This window comes from Toxotes jaculatrix, chromosome 14 (assembly GCF_017976425.1).
Source record: "Toxotes jaculatrix isolate fToxJac2 chromosome 14, fToxJac2.pri, whole genome shotgun sequence".
Classification (NCBI taxonomy): domain Eukaryota; kingdom Metazoa; phylum Chordata; class Actinopteri; family Toxotidae; genus Toxotes; species Toxotes jaculatrix.
In genome coordinates this window covers 19,029,047-19,046,213 of record NC_054407.1, presented here as the reverse complement: position 1 = coordinate 19,046,213, position 17,167 = coordinate 19,029,047, and the positions used below count along the sequence as shown (strand labels likewise).

General features: G+C 40.2%; 3 protein-coding genes across 8 annotated transcripts in view; 2 read left to right on the top strand and 1 right to left on the bottom strand.

Moving 5' to 3' along the window:
* On the top strand, nt 1–4,068 carry LOC121193556 (excitatory amino acid transporter 1-like). Its single transcript, XM_041055916.1, is given in 10 exon segments — nt 1–62; nt 377–600; nt 806–943; nt 1,553–1,760; nt 1,866–1,908; nt 2,000–2,078; nt 2,238–2,424; nt 2,688–3,191; nt 3,506–3,640; nt 3,863–4,068. Coding segments are annotated over 9 exon segments (1,629 nt in total). The 5' UTR covers nt 1–62; nt 377–401; the 3' UTR covers nt 3,999–4,068.
* A 1,486-nt stretch (nt 4,069–5,554) lies between these two features.
* atcayb (ATCAY kinesin light chain interacting caytaxin b) lies at nt 5,555–15,324 on the top strand. The gene is made up of 14 exons (XM_041056092.1): nt 5,555–5,746; nt 6,071–6,309; nt 8,842–8,948; nt 10,175–10,233; nt 10,448–10,675; nt 10,840–10,998; nt 11,123–11,225; nt 11,470–11,601; nt 11,738–11,824; nt 12,079–12,177; nt 12,708–12,743; nt 12,841–12,888; nt 13,229–13,275; nt 14,534–15,324. The coding sequence occupies exons 3-13, from the start codon at nt 8,872–8,874 to the stop codon at nt 13,266–13,268; spliced, it is 1,068 nt and encodes a 355-aa protein (XP_040912026.1). The 5' UTR covers nt 5,555–5,746; nt 6,071–6,309; nt 8,842–8,871; the 3' UTR covers nt 13,269–13,275; nt 14,534–15,324.
* si:ch211-178n15.1 overlaps nt 10,846–17,167 on the bottom strand; it is a 32,269-nt gene continuing 25,947 nt past the window's right edge. For 2 of the 6 annotated variants that reach the window (XM_041056084.1, XM_041056090.1), the window contains exons 6-7: nt 11,775–11,855; nt 10,966–11,580 (exon numbers count right to left, since the gene is read on the bottom strand). The gene's annotated coding sequence lies outside the window, so the exon portion shown is untranslated. Of the gene's footprint in view, nt 11,581–11,732; nt 11,856–17,167 lie in introns of all 6 variants that reach the window. The other 4 variants (XM_041056088.1, XM_041056085.1, XM_041056086.1 and 1 more) reach the window with 4 other exon arrangements.

Here is a 17,167-nt window from a genome sequence, read left to right as displayed (position 1 = left end):
GCCGTCTTTACTGGTGACTGGACTCCCTGCTTTACGACTGGTCAAGGAATAGCATTTTAAAGGTGCTTTTTTAATTTAATTTTTTATTTCAGTCCCAATAGATTGAGGAGAATGTGAGATTGTGTTTTTCATGTCTCATAGTTCGTGCTTGTTAGTACTGTAGACAGGTTATTTATGCTATTGATTTTTCACTTTTTGGTCTCTTTACTTACAGGTTCATTCTAACAATTTTAACCTGCTTTCCTGTTATATATTTTAGCTTTCATGACTTCTGACAAGCTGTGGAAACTTTTACGATTAATGTTGTAGCAGTCCTAGATCTATTAATGCTAAAAAAAAAAAAGATCAAAAACTTCTTTCCTGTCTTTTTCTGCAGTCTGTACTGGTTGTAAGGACTAATTATGAAAGAGATTCAGCCCGGGTCTGATGTCCGGTCTGAGTTGAACTCAGTAGAGGTTACAGAACCCCAGGAAACCCAAACTTACCACAAGTTTAAGAAGCCCTCAGGTCATGTATCTTTGTCCCAGAATGGATCTAATATTATGGCTTTTCTCAAGAGAAATGCTTTTGTTGTTCTCACACTGACTGCTGTCGCATTGGGTAAGTGGTTCTCAAACATACTGCACTATGAAGATTGTCCTTTAATCTACCATTGATCTGTTTTATGTTATGATATGTTTTTTGGTTGCTTTGTATCAGCATTTGTATTCTCCTTTACTAATCTATGAACTGACTCTGCTGCTTTTGATATTTTGAACTCTGCCTTTGACATGCACTCTAATTTACTAACCTGTGTTTCTCGGAGGAATTGGCCTGGGCTTTTCTTTGCGACACATTAACATGTCAGCCAGGGATATCAAATATTTAACATTTCCTGGAGAGCTGCTGTTGAGACTCCTGCAGATGGTCGTGCTTCCACTCATCATTTCCAGTCTAATTTCAGGTTAGATCCACACTTCAGCTTGATTAAAACTGGATTTTCAGGTGCGATTTTCAGTCCACTAGTAGAACATCGGTTTGACCCCCATTACATGTCCTAATAGATTCCTGATAGTAATCAGCACAGAAGGTAAACACACAGTAGATAAACTCTATCAACAGCAACACGAGTGGCTGACAAGACTTAACAACCCTTAAAGCTCATGAAAGTAGGGGGCAGTGTGTGTGTAGAGCTGAAGCTCTCAAAGTCTTAGATATTCTAAAATTTCCACTATATAGTGGATAAACCCATTTCATCATCCAAGTATCAACATTCATCCATCCTGCAATTTTATTTTCTGGTGTTTTTTTAACATGAACTCTCTGCCTTAGTTTGAGTTTTAAATACAGTATAGACCTTTATAGGTTCATTGGATAATTAAAGATGTTTAAAATGTTTTTAATACACTGTTTTAAAGATTTACCTATTTATATGTCATCATTATTTTACTATATTTGAAAATGAGGAGTGAATCAATTGGTCAACCCATAAAATAAATTATCCTGGCAGTGAATGTACAAATTCAACAGGTTTACGTTCAGGTACTACAACCACCTTCATTGTTTTTGTCAGGCATGTCATCTGTGGACAGCAAAGTTTATGGGAGGATTGGGCTAAGGGCCTTTGGCTATTACATGGTCACCACACTTATTGCTGCGTTCACTGGCATTACCTTAGCAGTAATCATCCAGCCAGGGAGCTCATCCAGGAACACTTCAGTGTCCCCTGGTGGTAAAGTGGAGGCTGTGCAGAGCATGGATGCCTTTCTAGATCTAATCAGGTGTGTATGCTCATAATTATAAATTAAAGGGAATTTGTAAGGATGGAGTTAGATATCAGCCTCTAGTTAGCAGTAAAACTCCATATCTGTGTTTTTCATTCATAGAAACATGATCCCCTCAAATCTGTTTGAAGCTTGTTTCAGGAAGGTAAGATCTGCAATGGCTACGATTTGTTTTTAGATTCACACAGTCACTGATTTATGCTGATTTCACTTTTTAACATTTGCTTATTCTCCAGTTTAAAACAGTTTATTCCAAGAGTGTTTCTACAGGAAATCGTCTTGGTGTCATCAATATTACTGAGGGCAGTGAAAACGGTGAGATTTCTTTTTTTTGTTCTGTTCGTGTGTCTGGAACCAATTGTGTGTATAACCTAGTGTCCCTTATGTTGAACTGATATGCCTAATCTCCATTATTGTTTTTATTATTAGTATTGTTACAATATCATTTCACCACAGTTGTGAATGTTATTACAGGGAACCCTATAAATGACACAGTACCAATGCCAGGCACCTCAGATGGGGTAAATATTTTGGGTCTGTTGGTCTTCTCTGTTGCCTTTGGCCTCATTCTGGGGAGCATGGGGACTCAGGGAAAACCTCTGAAGGATTTCTTTGACTGTCTGAATAAAACCATTATGCATCTGGTCAATAAAGTTATCTGGTAAGCATGGGAACTTAACATTAAATGAACCTGTTGTCTTGTTAGTATTCAGTTTTATTTGCACCCATGCACATGTACCTTTTGCATGGGTGTTTGTTATTTGCTCAAAATATTCAGGACAGCCGATGAGTGTCTGTCTGTACACTACCTGTGAAAAACATAGCCAAATATGATTATTTACTCCTTGCCCCCCATCTACATTAAAACCTCTTTCATTTCCTTTCTCTCTGTACTCTCTGCTGAGTCTCTTCTTTATATCACAGGTATTCCCCAGTGGGAATCCTCTTCCTGTTAGCAGGGCAGATTGTGAAGATGACAGACACCAGACAGATAGGTCAGGAAGTTGCCATGTACGCTCTCACTGTGATCACTGGGCTGCTAATCCACAGCTTCTTCACTCTGCCCCTCATCTATTTTGTTGTCACTCGAAAGAATCCCTTCCAGTTTATGAGTGGTCTTCTCCAGGCTGTCACCACTGCCTTTGGGACTTCGTCAAGGTGAGCCAGAGTCTTTATATCAAACATAACAAATGGATAATGGTGGAACATCACTGACATTCATTTTTTTTTCAGTTCTGCAACCTTACCTGTAACCCTCCACTGTATGGAGGAAAATCACAGCATGGACAAACAAGTGACACGCTTCATGCTGCCTACAGGTGCCACAATGAACATGGATGGTGCAGCACTATATGAAGCAGTAGCAGCTTTATTCATAGCCCAGGTTCATAATATGAACTTTAACCTGGGTCAAATCATTGTCCTCAGGTGAGTTCACATAGAAACTTTAATCATGTAAATATAAGTTTGTTACCTAAGTTTTATAAATTTCGAAACTGTTGATTCCTGTGTTAAGTACAGTTATGGTCACACATTATTATTCTGTTTTTATGAACAACATTTCTCTGCCTTTACATGAGTCACTACAGATTTTGCAGATTAGGAGCAGGAAGAACACAAACATTATGTATGGCCAGGATGTTTAAATGTGTGGATCCACAAACATGAGTGGTCAAAGCTAAGAGCACCTGTTTTCTTTTTTTACATCACGTTGAATAACCCATACTGTTTCCCTTGTTCAGTTTGGTTGTCACAGCAGCAAGCACTGGTGCAGCAGGCATCCCACAGGCTGGCATGGTATCGATGATAATTGTGCTGTCATCAGTTGGACTGCCCACAGAAGATATATCACTGCTTATGATGGTTGATTGGATTCTGTAAGTGAACATTCAGCCAGTATCATCTGCAGATCTTGAAAGAAAAGTGAAAAGTGATTTGAATGATCTTCACTTATGTTCTGTTTTTAGGCTTGTTTGAGATTTTAGACTTTAAGGATAGGGTACAAATTGCAGATAAGATATGTAGATAACAAAACTCATATCCTGTCACATTTTGAAATCCTACTATAAGCTTATATCTTCATGTATGTTTGCTAATAGGGATCGATTGAGGACTGCCACAAATGTCCTGGGTGACTGTATCGGTGTGGGTGTAGTGCAGCATCTGTCCAGACATGAGCTACAGAGCTCCAGGCCTGCAGAAGAAAGTTTGGTGGAAGACCGTCTCCAGCTCTGAGCTTCATGAGGCTTGACAGCATCCATTTCTAATGCTTGAGATTTATATGATATATTATTTGCTGAGTAATAACAAAATGCTTGACAGAAATCCCCAGGATTGTGTCCATGTGAAAACACAGATGTTAGTAGAACAGAGGCTTGGAAGGAGGCAGGTCTTCCTCTCTGTGAATTAGTTACCTCTGCTCCCGCTGGTGTTATTAGGAGGAATGACGAGAGGCCAAACCTCATCTTCATTGCTTGATAAGTCGGAGTGAGTAACAGCAGAATTTCTGCAGCGTGTGATTTAAGCTTAAAGTATGAAATGGTGGTGATCTATTTACAGGATGTGAGATATGAAATGTTAAGTTATATGAAATTTGATTTTGCCCCCATAATGGTTAAATGTCATGATATCTTTGGCTGCGATTATTCACTGTTGACAAAATTCCTATAAAATATATTTACTTTTTAGAGGTACAGCACAGTAAATCAATCAGTCACATCAAATATATAGTCTACACTATACTATACTATACCATGAAATTATAATCTCCCTATTGTCAGCACAATTTTAATAATACTTAACAATACTTTATGGAAACAGCGCATAAGTTAGGGCGCTAAATAGACTAACCTGTGTAACACGTCAAACCAACCCATGTTATCTTAGCACACTGTTTCCTTCCTTGTACTGTTGCAGATGCGTCTTTCATTGGGAACACTCTACCACCATCTGGTGGCTGGAAAGTCAGTGACCCAGTTACACTTGAGCTATGCGTATAAATACATACAGGACTGTTTAATACTTAATGGTACTGCATTTTATGGAAGTAAACGTGACACAATATGTGCCGGATGTTGAAACATAGCTGCGGTTTCTGTTTCCTCTGCAAAGAATTACAAGAGAGTATGGTTTATTAAAGAAAACAAAACAGAACATTAAAAAGATCTTTTTCACATTACTGACTATTAATAAGGAATTAAAGCTCTTCAGATCTTCAAGTATTGAAAACAACATAAGCCTTCATTTAAAGCCTTTCTTGGATATAAGACAGAAAAACACTGATAACTCATAAATGAATTTATTATAACTACCCAGTGAAACAATCTTTGTATGTTCTTAAACACCTAAAGCAATCTGCTCTTAAGTCTGCATCTGTAAACTGCACCGGATCTGTGGGAAAACAAATGCTTTTAGTCACAAGTCTGGGCGTATTGCAGTATTTCAGTGCTGTGCAACATAGCGTTATTAATAGAAAACTATAAACACACCCGAAATGCATTTTTCTTCCAAGCAGCCAAAGGCGGGAGAAGAATAGGAGAACCGTGGCTGCTCCCACTGGGCGTTGAGTGCAAGAGAGATGCAACTCTGTGTTTACTGACATCGCCCAGAGCTCAGTGCAGCTGTGAGGAGAGAGGTAGAGAAAGGGAGGGAAGAGAAGGAGGCAGAGTGAGCATCACAGCTAGTGAGCAAGAGAAAAGGAGGGGAATTCATGTGGAGGAGGAGTTTCATCAAGGGCGAGAGAGCTTAAGAGAGATGGTGGGAAAACGCGTGAGAGAGAGAGAGAGAGGGACTGTGTGTGTGTGTGTCTGAGAAGGGGGAAGATGCTGTTGCCAGGGAACAGCGGTGAAGCAGAAACGTCCATCTTTTCCAGCTCGTCCGAGGATAAAAACACATTAAATCATGGATGCAAAATGGACTGAACGTGAGGAGAAGGAAAACAGCTGATTCTGACTCTGAACAGCCTTAGAGGAATCAAAGAGAAGGTAGGCAGGTGTGATTATGTAACCATCATAACACAGCTCCCATACGGGTGACATCATCACAGCAGGATTAGAGCCTGGGGTGGGGGCATTAGTGTTGGTGGGGGGAGGAGGAGGGCAGAGGGGGATTCAGCAGAGACGAGCAGAAGTAAATGGGAGGCAGAGAGATAGAGAGTGATCATCATGAGACAAGCTAAAAGCGCTAGGCAAGGATTATCTTTTGTCCAAAAAGCAGCATGGGATCTGACTGGCAGAGGAGGCTGGAAAGATAAGAGCAGGATGGTGTTTGCTGTGTGATGACCCTCCTAACAGCTCTCCTCTCCACAGGAGGACACAATTTCTGCCTCAGCCTCCATTAGCAGCATCAGGAAACAGCAAGAGGTGTCCAGCGGCCCCTTTTCCTGAGCACACAGCTGTCCCCGCCTGCAGATGTAAACAGTGATGACCCCGACTCTGACCAGGTAGCTCTAAAGAGGAGGAGGAAGAACAGAAAAAAAGGGAGCATCTGAAAGCAAAACAGGGAAGCTTTCAAAACGGCGAAGAGGAAATCTTCCTAATTACAGCATGTGAGTACCCTGCCTTCTACATGAACTGTTTTCTGATAACAGCTGGATAGATTGTTTTTCTTCAGGGCAGCCTGTGGTGATGTGAGGCACAGAGAGCAGATCCTCAATCAGTGACATGATGTTTAATGCTGTGTTTCATTCCACTACTGTATGTGGTTCCTTGTGTTATCATTTGTCAGTAAAGGAAACGATCGTCAGTCGTGACAACACAGCTTGCCTCCCCTTACACACATTTAAAGGCCCTGAAAATGTATTTTATCAATCGGCTTCTTAATATGAGCAATAAGATCCTACTATTTTCTGTCATACAGTGTTTGTTCTTTCACATTCTGTAAGATATATGCTTGTATTTCTTTTTGCTTTTCTCACAGCACTTGAATCAGATTCTAATGACTGTTTTATTTTGTTTGGTTACTGTCAATCAAAACTTAACACAGCCACACAGTGATTATAATGGAGCATATTAGCTAATGATTTGAGTATGGAACTGTCACTAAATAATACCTAAATACATGTTTTTACTTTTTTTTTGATTATTTAGGCATGAATATTTAATTACAGTAAGTTATCAGGGGCTTTTTTTCAGTACAATCTATATCACTGCCCTCGTGTCTGTAGATTGCAGTCAGACAAGCTTAGGAGGGCTGTACTCTGTCATGATTTCTCTGTTGCCTTTGATCATCAGTGGCTGTATTGATGCTTTTCTCCAAGCTGCAAGCCTTGTAAATTATTTTATAAAGCAGAGAATGTGCTCTTCTTTTGACATACTTACTATATGTTAAAGGCAGAGCACTTGGGGAAATACTTTAGTAAAATGTATGCATGTATAATGAATATACTCGCAAGTATAGTTTCTGTATTTTGAGCATTTTCAACAGCTTATTTTCGATCTCTGTGACCTAATTTTAGGTACTGGGTTTGATGGGCAGAACACAGTGAACACAGTTTGGGAAATGAAGGCTGCTCTGCCATCTGGACACAAATCCCTACCAAACACGTTATGTTCACTGCCACATTACTTTGTGTGTGTCAATCAACAGTTCAGTGTATGAGCAGCTGAGCCTGCACAGACAACTAACCACACACACATACGCACTGGTCTGCTGTTTCCGTGTGAATTTTCTTCTTTATTCTCAGCTCTCATTCTTAATTTAAAATGATCAATCTGTCTCAGGGTGCGTTTTTTAAAAGATTATTTGTATGTGTGAGAACAGAGGAAGGCGACTCGCAGTGTGATTTAACCAGAAGGGACTTTATTAAAGTGGCATTCCAGGAATTCCCCATCAAGCCCACATCAAACACTGCAACTTTTCTCATGGGATAAAACAGTGTAAACACTTTACCACTCTCCTCCATCATTTAGAATCCAATCACAACACAGCAGTACCAGCAGCGTGTATCCTGAGGGCCTGTGCATTTTAGGCCACATTTGCTGTGTTTTTCCATATGGGCTCTGATGTGTCTCACTGCAGCACATCAGTGCCATCCCAGTGGACAAATGGACTATGGCAACGTCTGCTGCTGCATGAACTCTGACTGGGACAGTGATGCAGGAAGCACACTCCTCCCCCATGCACACATTTCTGACACGGGGCTCACATATGATGTCCACTCCCTACACAACTGATGCCTGTAATGACTGATCAGAACACGAGACACTGTAAAGCTTTACAGAGGAAAGGACATGAAGCTTTAGATGGAGACGTCTGTCATTTCTGATTTGATTATGTAAAATAGGGACGCTCAGATCACTGTCTTCTTTGTGGCGGCACATATGATTTGCTTGAATCACCCTGGGCTGTATGAGCAATGTGCTGTTTTATTTTTGTCTCCTGGCACACTGATGTAGGGGAAGGAAGCCCAGTGGAACTTAGCTTTGCCAAATTATTATTACTATGACTTCACTGTACAGTAACCACCCATGGCAAAATATCACTTGAGATTTAGAAATTGTAGATTCCGTACCTTATTTTGTCTAGTATACCTCCATCACCGGATCTCATTTGTTATGTATAATGCTAGTCAGAGATGTCAAAGATGAAAGCTGAAGATTTGGAAAGACTATTGGTTAGATTCTTCATGACACCTATGCTGTGCTGCTGCTTTGTAGACCACCTAATTACAGCTCCTGAAACCTACAATTCAGCTTTTATTTGACCCATTTAAGGAGTACTCCAGCAACTGTTGGAGAATAGTTAAAAATTAAGCAGAAGTTGCTGATATCCTGATTTTTCTTCCTAGTGCAGGCCACCTCCAGGAAAACTAAAGCCTACCTTTCCCATAATACAAATAGATAGTTTCATTCATTAGACCCTCCCTGCCTGGTAAACACCCTCGTCTTTCAAACTCCACACCTTTGGTTTGTGGCACAGGCTTTCTGTTGTAGGTTTGTAGTCTCAAGCCAAAAATTCAGATAATGTGTAAAAAGGGTGGAGTGTCCCTTTAAGACAGCATGCTGTGGTGTATGTTTTAACAATGTTTTAGCACCTGGTTTCCCTCTGAATTACATTATTTCATCTTTGTCCACCTCAGTGAGCTGAGGCCTGTCCTCCCCCGCAGAGGATGGGTACAGCAGAAGCCACTTTACGCATGGACAGCATGGAGGTTAAGGACGAGTGGCAGGACGAGGACTTCCCCAGGTATTCCTGTGTGTGAATGAGTGAGAGAGAGTTTGTGATTGTGTGCGCACTTTGGCTTTGACAAACAAGCCAGAGCAATGATGGAAAATCAGTCACGTGTGTTTAACGCTGAAGGGCAGCAGGTGTGTTCTTTCCTCGATTTGGTCGTTATGTGTTACGTGAACAAAACAGTAAGCAAGCACGGAAACAAAAGAGGAGTCAAACACATCACAGTGTCCAGCAATTACAAAACAGTCCACCACCCACACTCTTTTACTGACAAGAGTCATTTCTGCAGCAGAGGAAATGTGATGTGAAAAATGAGCAGGGAAACAGATTATTCTCAGACATCAAGTGTATTCACAACATATTTACATACAGTATGTTACATAGTATTGTCTGTAGTTTGATATATCTCTGCTGCTGCTAATGTGACATGATAAAAGATGTGAAACAATCGGATTCAACAGGGAAAAAAGACAAAATGTCAAATTTAATGTTTTGATTCTTTTTTACCATCCTAACCCTGCATTTCAGTTTATTTATAATAATAAATATACTGTTTAAACACGTGTCCTATCGAGAAAAACTTAAGGTTTCTTTTACACTGCAGATTTTCCCAGTGTTTAATCTGCTCTTGAATGTCTGTTGGTGCTGCCTTTAACTTACCTCTACAAAGCTACTGACAACATAATAACAGCAATTATCCCAGCAGCTCCATCAGCTAGCCCATACTTGTGGTGTTTTTGGGTGTGTTTGTCTGTGTATGCATGCTTGTGTTAATGTCTTTGTCTTTGTCTTTGTGTGTGTGTGTGTGTGTGTGTGTGTGCGTGTGTGTGTTTTTGTAAGAGCACTATCTACTAAAATCTAGTCCTTCTGTGCCCCCAGCACTGAGGGTTCAGCTGTCTTATTATAATGTCAGAGGGGAGTTGGTAATTACTGGTACTGTCTCCAAGGACACACTGAAGTTAAATAACAATAGAGTGTCTCCAAAGAAACAAAAGACAAAGAGCAAAATGCTGGGAATGACTGGCCGTGCTTTATAGTTTATTTTAGTATCTTTTATCATAGCAGTTTTTTTAAACTGTTATTGCTTGTAACTAGCAATTATAAAAAGACCAAAACAGCCATTAACTCAGTGGCAAGAAAACAACAGGCCAAAGAGAAACTGTATATATCTAATTTATATTGTTTCCATGATCATTGTACTTTTACATGTTGTATGTTCATGTTATTTTTTTCTGCAGGCCACTACCAGAAGATGGAGATGTGGATTCTTCGTGTGGCCTCACTGACAACAGAAACAGTAAGTGAGAGAAGTACACAGTATTAGATATGATCTACTATATAATGTACACTACAAATTTTTGGAACACTTCCATTTTTCCAGTTCTTATTGAAATTTAAGCAGTTCAAGTTCGAGCTCAGTTCAACACTGAGACATTACACTATGTACATTTCAATAAAAACTTTTGATCGGTAGTGAACTACATCTAAACTTTCCCGCCCTGCTGTTTTAGATCCCCCCACCACTCTGAATGTGGGAGAGTCAGTGACCCAGCGTAAACGTCGCACCTTGGTGGCCCCCGACATGAACCTGTCCCTGGATCAGAGCGAGGGGTCGGTGCTCTCTGATGACTTTCTGGAGACGCCCGATGACCTGGACATCAACGTGGACGACATTGAGACCCCGGATGAGACCGACTCCCTGGAGTTCATTAACAACGGCAATGAGCTGGAGTGGGAAGGTGGGAAGTGATATTGAATAATGTTAGAACTTTTAGATGGTCAGTATTGAGAAATGTGCTAAATTTTTTGATGGACAGGATGTTGGACTATGTTGAGAAGCAAATCATATCACTTGCCATATTACATATTACCATATTACCTACTTGCTTCATCTTGAGTCCAGACGACACTCCAGTGGCCACCGCCAAACGTCTTCCAGGTGAAAGTGAGGAGGAGAGAGACTCATCAGGTCGCCTGTGGCGAACGGTGATCATCGGTGACCAGGAGCAACGAATTGACATGCAAGTCATCAGGCCGTACCTGAGGGTGGTCACACATGGAGGTTAGTTAGAGTGCATGTGCACTCATTTCATACACAAGAGAAAATTAAAAATATTTTTTAGATGATGACGTGATTGGTTGATACCAGCATTGATTTTTAGAGAAATGCCTCTCTCCTCTCTCAGGGTATTATGGCGAGGGTTTGAATGCCATCATCGTGTTTGCAGCCTGCTATCTTCCTGACAGCGGCTGTGAGGACTACACATACATCATGGAGAACCTGTTCCTGTAAGATTCATTCTGGTCTCTTAAGAAACTCTTTTATAGCAGCACACTTTACTATGAGGCTTTTCATAAAGTGATTCTGCTTTTTTTCCATTGAAAACGTTTCAATGGAATTAGCATGTCAAATCATTTTTGAAAAGATTATTTACAATAAATGATAGAATTTTACTTTGAGACGCACATATCATCATCCTGCATGTTCCTGTACAGTCTGAGTCAGATTTGAGCTTGTTTGTTCTCTCACCAGGTACGTTGTGAGCAGCCTGGAGCTTCTGGTGGCAGAAGATTACATGATTGTTTACCTGAATGGAGCAACTCCTCGCAGGAAGATGCCTGGCATCAGCTGGCTCAAGAGATGCTACCAGATGATTGACAGGAAGTAAGACAGACACAGTCAGAACAGTTTGGGCAGAAAGGAAATGGACATGTAGTCACATAGTTGTTAATGCTAAAGGTGAAGGTAATGTTGATAAAAAGGAATTCCAAACAACTGAATGTGTGAATGCCTACTGCAGACTGAGGAAGAATCTGAAGTGTCTCATCATCGCTCACCCAACGTGGTTCATCCGGACGGTCCTGGCCATCTCAAGACCTTTCATCAGGTGAGGATGTCTTTAACTTCTCTTTATAAATCTAATAAAAAAAGAGAAGACAGAAGATAAATCACAAAATTCTAAAGTCATTTGATAGTGATATAGTTTGGTGTACATTCAAGGCATGCCAAAACATAAAGGTGTTGCTGTTACATAATCACAGAGTGAGAGCTGTGCCACATGGCCTTTCTTTGACACATATCAGTGTCTGCAGTTTACAGACAGGATCACATGTGGCAGTAATTACATTATGTTCTCTGCAGCGTAAAGTTCATGGATAAAATACGTTACGTTCACACCCTGGAGGAACTCGGCCAGATCATCCCCATGGAGCATGTGCAGATCCCTGAGTGTGTGCTGCAGTAAGTACTCTGAGCCACCAAGGGTCACTGTTTGCTATATAATGCTATACGTGTCTCACAGCTCGCTTTGTGTTGCATGCTTACAGTAATAACACCCTGATGAACAATATTATACTTGAAACAGTAGATGATCAAGGTAGCGTTCAACACGTTGGCAGTGACATAAGTGAACTACTCTGACTCAGCATTCACTCTGTAGACTTTCAGCCTGTTGTGGCAAAGAGAAGACATCTGTAAAAGAAACCATGAAAGTAATATCCATACAGCACTCAGTGGACCAGGATTTCTGAACAGTATATAGAGGAAGTCAATAGTTACTGAGCGAGACTCATAGCCAGTGTCTTTGGGAAGCATTGCAGTGAAAACACAGTAAACAAGGCCACAATATAACAGCAGAAATTATCTCTGGCTTGTCATCTACACATGATTTGCACTGGTGTACGGTAATGTATCCTGTTTCTACCGGTGAGAAATATGTTGATGTAATGACACATTAGTCAGAGATTTCAGGATTTCCTCCTCCTTTCAAGGTATGACGACGAGAAGATAAGAGCACAAAGGGAAAGGTGAGCAGTTGGTTTTCGTACCATTTTATGTTACAAAGAGTTTTAATTCATGCTCTTTTTCCTGCATGGAGTAATAATTTGGCTGTCTTACTTGCAGACTTGAGCAAGACCAGCAGCAGGCCAACTCAACACTGCCTAAAGAAAGGTGACCTCGTTTTGCAGTACATACAGTCCAGAGCCATTTTCTTGATTAAATAAAACATTGTTTTACACAACAGCTGATATGGAAAATGTTCAGACGTCTTTCCTTTATGGTTGATAGAAGTCTGAAACCATTTCACATCAGCTTTCTCCATTAGTGTCAAAAATGTGATGCAAACAGCTGAATAGCAAACAAATTAGTGCATTACTTCTCTTTAAATTGAGTGTAAGTTCTGCAGCCTCAGTTCAAGTTTTGGAACAGAAATCACAGCCTAATATAGGCTAGATGATCAAGCTAAATATTTATATTTACTTAAGGCTGAACTCTAATCTGTCACTTCCAGGCCAAAGTCAATGATAGCAGAGGTTGGCCGTGACATCTGACATTAAGGTAAGGGTTCTCGTTCACTTAAGTACCTCTCCATCAGCTTCACCCAGGCTGGTTTGTAATGTCAGTCCACTGTAACTAATCTCTGACATACAGGGAAATGTTCTCTTCTGTGCATACACACATGCTTATGTGCGCAAAGGGGACACGATACAGTAAATCACCGAAATTCTGGACGATGGCCTGTCTAGAGTATTGTATCACGGACCAAAGGTCCGAAGGGTCAGTTCTCAGTTCAGGGGCACCAAGATCCAATTTACAGTATCACACCAAGTCAGCTAGAAAGAACAAGAGGATGGCTCAGATCTCAAAACTCTAACAGCTCTCCTGTAGAGATGTAGAGAAGTGCATGTGCAGTAAAACATCAAATCAAATTTGTAGTTTTAAGTCTCTTTTCATGGGTAATTGAGTCCCCACACTGCTGCATCAGTTGCTGTCAATTCTCTGTTCTGATCTGATGATGCAAGTTGCATCAAAGTGATGGTCCTTGCGCATAAATAAAACATAATTAAAGAAATAACCATGTGTTTCCTCCTGGTCTCTGGAACTGAGAACACTGGACCAAAGGCTGAAGCACAAAATATAATGCTGTGTGATTAATGTTAATCATCACGGCTAACTCATTTTCACTTCTGCCAAGTCATGTTTTAGTTCTTTAAATTAAGACTGCGTGTTACTCCAAGAAATGTTAGCTGATCCTCCAACATCATATTCCCTCTGTACCCCATGTTACATAAAGCACAGCTGCTCATCTCTTTAAGCCGGCCTTCTCACAACCGATCAATTCTATTTTTAATGGGCCGAACAGCCCAGGTCTGGCAAATTGATCTGCACTGCACAGGCTGTCCTGAAATCGGGGGAAATACCCACCACAGCAGGTTGGGGTGGGTGGGGTGGGCTATTTCAGAAACTCACCCACCCCCACCACTGCGCTGTCCTGTACTGCTGACCGTTCCTATCAGCCTTCATATATCAAAGGAGCTATCAGCCAGAGGACTGGCTGACATCCCAGGAATGGACACAGGCACCATCTCCTAACTAAATGCCAGCAGAGGAAGCAGGAGAAAAATAAATAGGCAAACCTGATATGTGTCATGTTGGATTTAGTTTAGATTTAGTGCATGTCTGCTGACACGCTGCCAAACTGCAGGATTATAATAGAAATGTTATTTGCAGAAACATCAATTTATATCTTTCAAACTATCAGAATAAAGGTGAAAGTGAAAGAAAGAGAATTAAACTTTCTATATTTGCATTACAGAGTTTTAAATGGAAAAACCAATGGTGAACATTCACTCATCACAACGGGAGCCATCACCATACACGTGTTGAACAGGATTAAATCCCCTGACTGGATCCATTAGCTGAGAGACAATCATTTCTCAAAAACATTATTTTCAGTGACATGCCTGCTTCCAACTAAAAGTTCATGTACACCAAAGCATTACAAGATACAGCTAAATCAAAAAGTTTCTGCTCCATGCATGTTAAGTTGAGCTTTCTCCACAGCATGACTTCAGCTTTATTAGTAAAAAAAAAATTATGGACTTGGATGAACTTCCAAACATCCTCCGGCAGAGCTGGGAGTGTTCTGTAAATACTTGTACATATATTTTTGAGAAAGGTGTTTGCACAGATGTTTGGTTTTTGATATGAATGGCATGGGTATTGTTTAGTTTCCTGGCCGTTTACTGAAAATTAATCTGCAGTGACGTTGATCCTACATTAGATGTTACAGATGCAAACATGTTACAGTCTCCAAGGTTTCCAGAGTTTGATATGCAGGTGGCATGTTTGTTCATATCCCTCCTGTCTCTATTACATGTTTTTGTCCATTCTTAAGTAATTTGCCATCATGTTTTAAAAGGTACTTTTACAAGGCAGAAAGCAAACATTGTTACAGATGAAATGAAATATATTTAAAGAGAGATTAAAATTAATTAAGTGTTATTTATGAAAATGTGCCATTTACTGTTTGTTTAAAATAAATAAATAAATAAATAAATAAACAAGTGAACTAAAACAAGGTTTGTCATGCCATGATGAGTTGCTTCTTGGACCCAGACTTAACCTCTGATACGGGTGACTTACAGGGAGAGACGAGCTCATGTACATTACTGCTTATTTTCATCTTTTTTTACTGCCTCTAACTCCACTTTGGTCCAGAATGTTTTTGACAGTTACCGATGAGTTATTGAAGGGCATATTTATGATTTATGTGTGTGCTGGCCAAGTGAGTTGATGGTCTTTGTGTCACCTGACAGTCCTGTGCTTAATACTCTTGAAGTGACCCTTTATTTTTATATGCAAGGTTACCGTGATCACAAGATATTAGGATGATGTAACTCATAATGACCTGTAATGTCACTGCCATCTGTCAGCCCCAAAAGAGATGTTTGACTTTGTTCTGCGTGTTCTTTACCACTTTTACTATTAAGTTTGAAGGTCTGTTTTTCAAAATCAGTCCTTTTGACAAATTATTGATTTATAGGTTTAGCCATGAAAAAGAGATTAGTGTTATTAAATCAGATTACTTCAAATGTATATTGGCCTATGATAATATCAGCATTGCAACATTGAATACTGACTATGAGAGTGGTATTAAACTATTCCTAGTTTGATAGTTTTATATATAATGTAATAAAATAAATGATAATTCATATGACACCTTCACTGTGGGTAAGCGACTCTGCATAATCTGGAACTGGGAATATATTACTGTCAAATTCTAAATGTATTCATCAAAACACTGGTCAAGTAACGGTTTGTCTTTCTTGTGGGTCTAAGAAGGAAAAAGTATGTGCACCACATGCTTCACATGGTGGACCACATGGTTTGGTGTCCTAAAGTATGTCTGAGCATATGTGGGGCAGTTTTGTAATCCCAAAATTCTTTACCAATGTGTAACATTTTGTTTACTAACATCACTCTACTACAACACATCAAAACTGCCAATCATTTTGATATAAGAGGGGGAGAAAAAAATGTTACCGTCACATGGTGTCGAACGGCATCACTTTTCTATCGAGATTGTCCTGGCAGGAAAACATGAAACCACGTGCTCCGATAGCAGAGATTCAAGGTTCACCTCCTTCACAGTTACAGAGATAAGAGTGGCTGTAAAAGGATTTGTTTGAATACTGTACAGACAACTTGAACACAAGGTTAGACTGCATACATCCGGAGGTGTCTGACAAGCAAATCTGATAAGCGGTGGACTTTTAAAGTTCAAAGAAATAGACTTGTGCGCTCGGACCTGTAGCCGTGACTCGAGACACTGTGGTAACATGGCTGGCGGCCATGTACTCCAGCTGGTTCAATCAGAAATATGCGTGACGCAGCAGACAGACACACAACAGCCAACTAAATATAGTGCCTCTGGTTTTCAACCACCCGGGGCTGTGGAAAGCATGGAAAATTTCCCTCTAAAAACCCCAAAAATGAGGTTTTTCTCTGCTGTGATACAGATGTCTCAGTAACAGGATGTGACTTACTCTGTCATGTATTACACTAAATTTTAATGATTATACAGTGAACTGCCCTTGCCCCTTTTATGTATGACACCCTTTCCTGGACAAAGTCTCCCTTTGCACATAAATCACGTCTTCCTTTTTAGTTTTAAAGTTTTCAAATTGATCTCAAATTAAGAATACATGAAGATTTTACAAGCTCTAAACTCTCATCACGTCTATAGCCACTTGCTGTCTGAGGCACCACATGTTTGTCTTGCTCTTTCCTAAGATAATTAATTTTGCTTCACAGCTTAGCCACATCGCCGTTTCACAATTATCTTCTAAGAAGTCAGTTGGGTGTGGGATTTGTTACGCATTTGGTTGGTCAGTGTTCACACTGACCCCTGACAGCAGGTGGAAAATTAGGGATCTACTTTCATGCA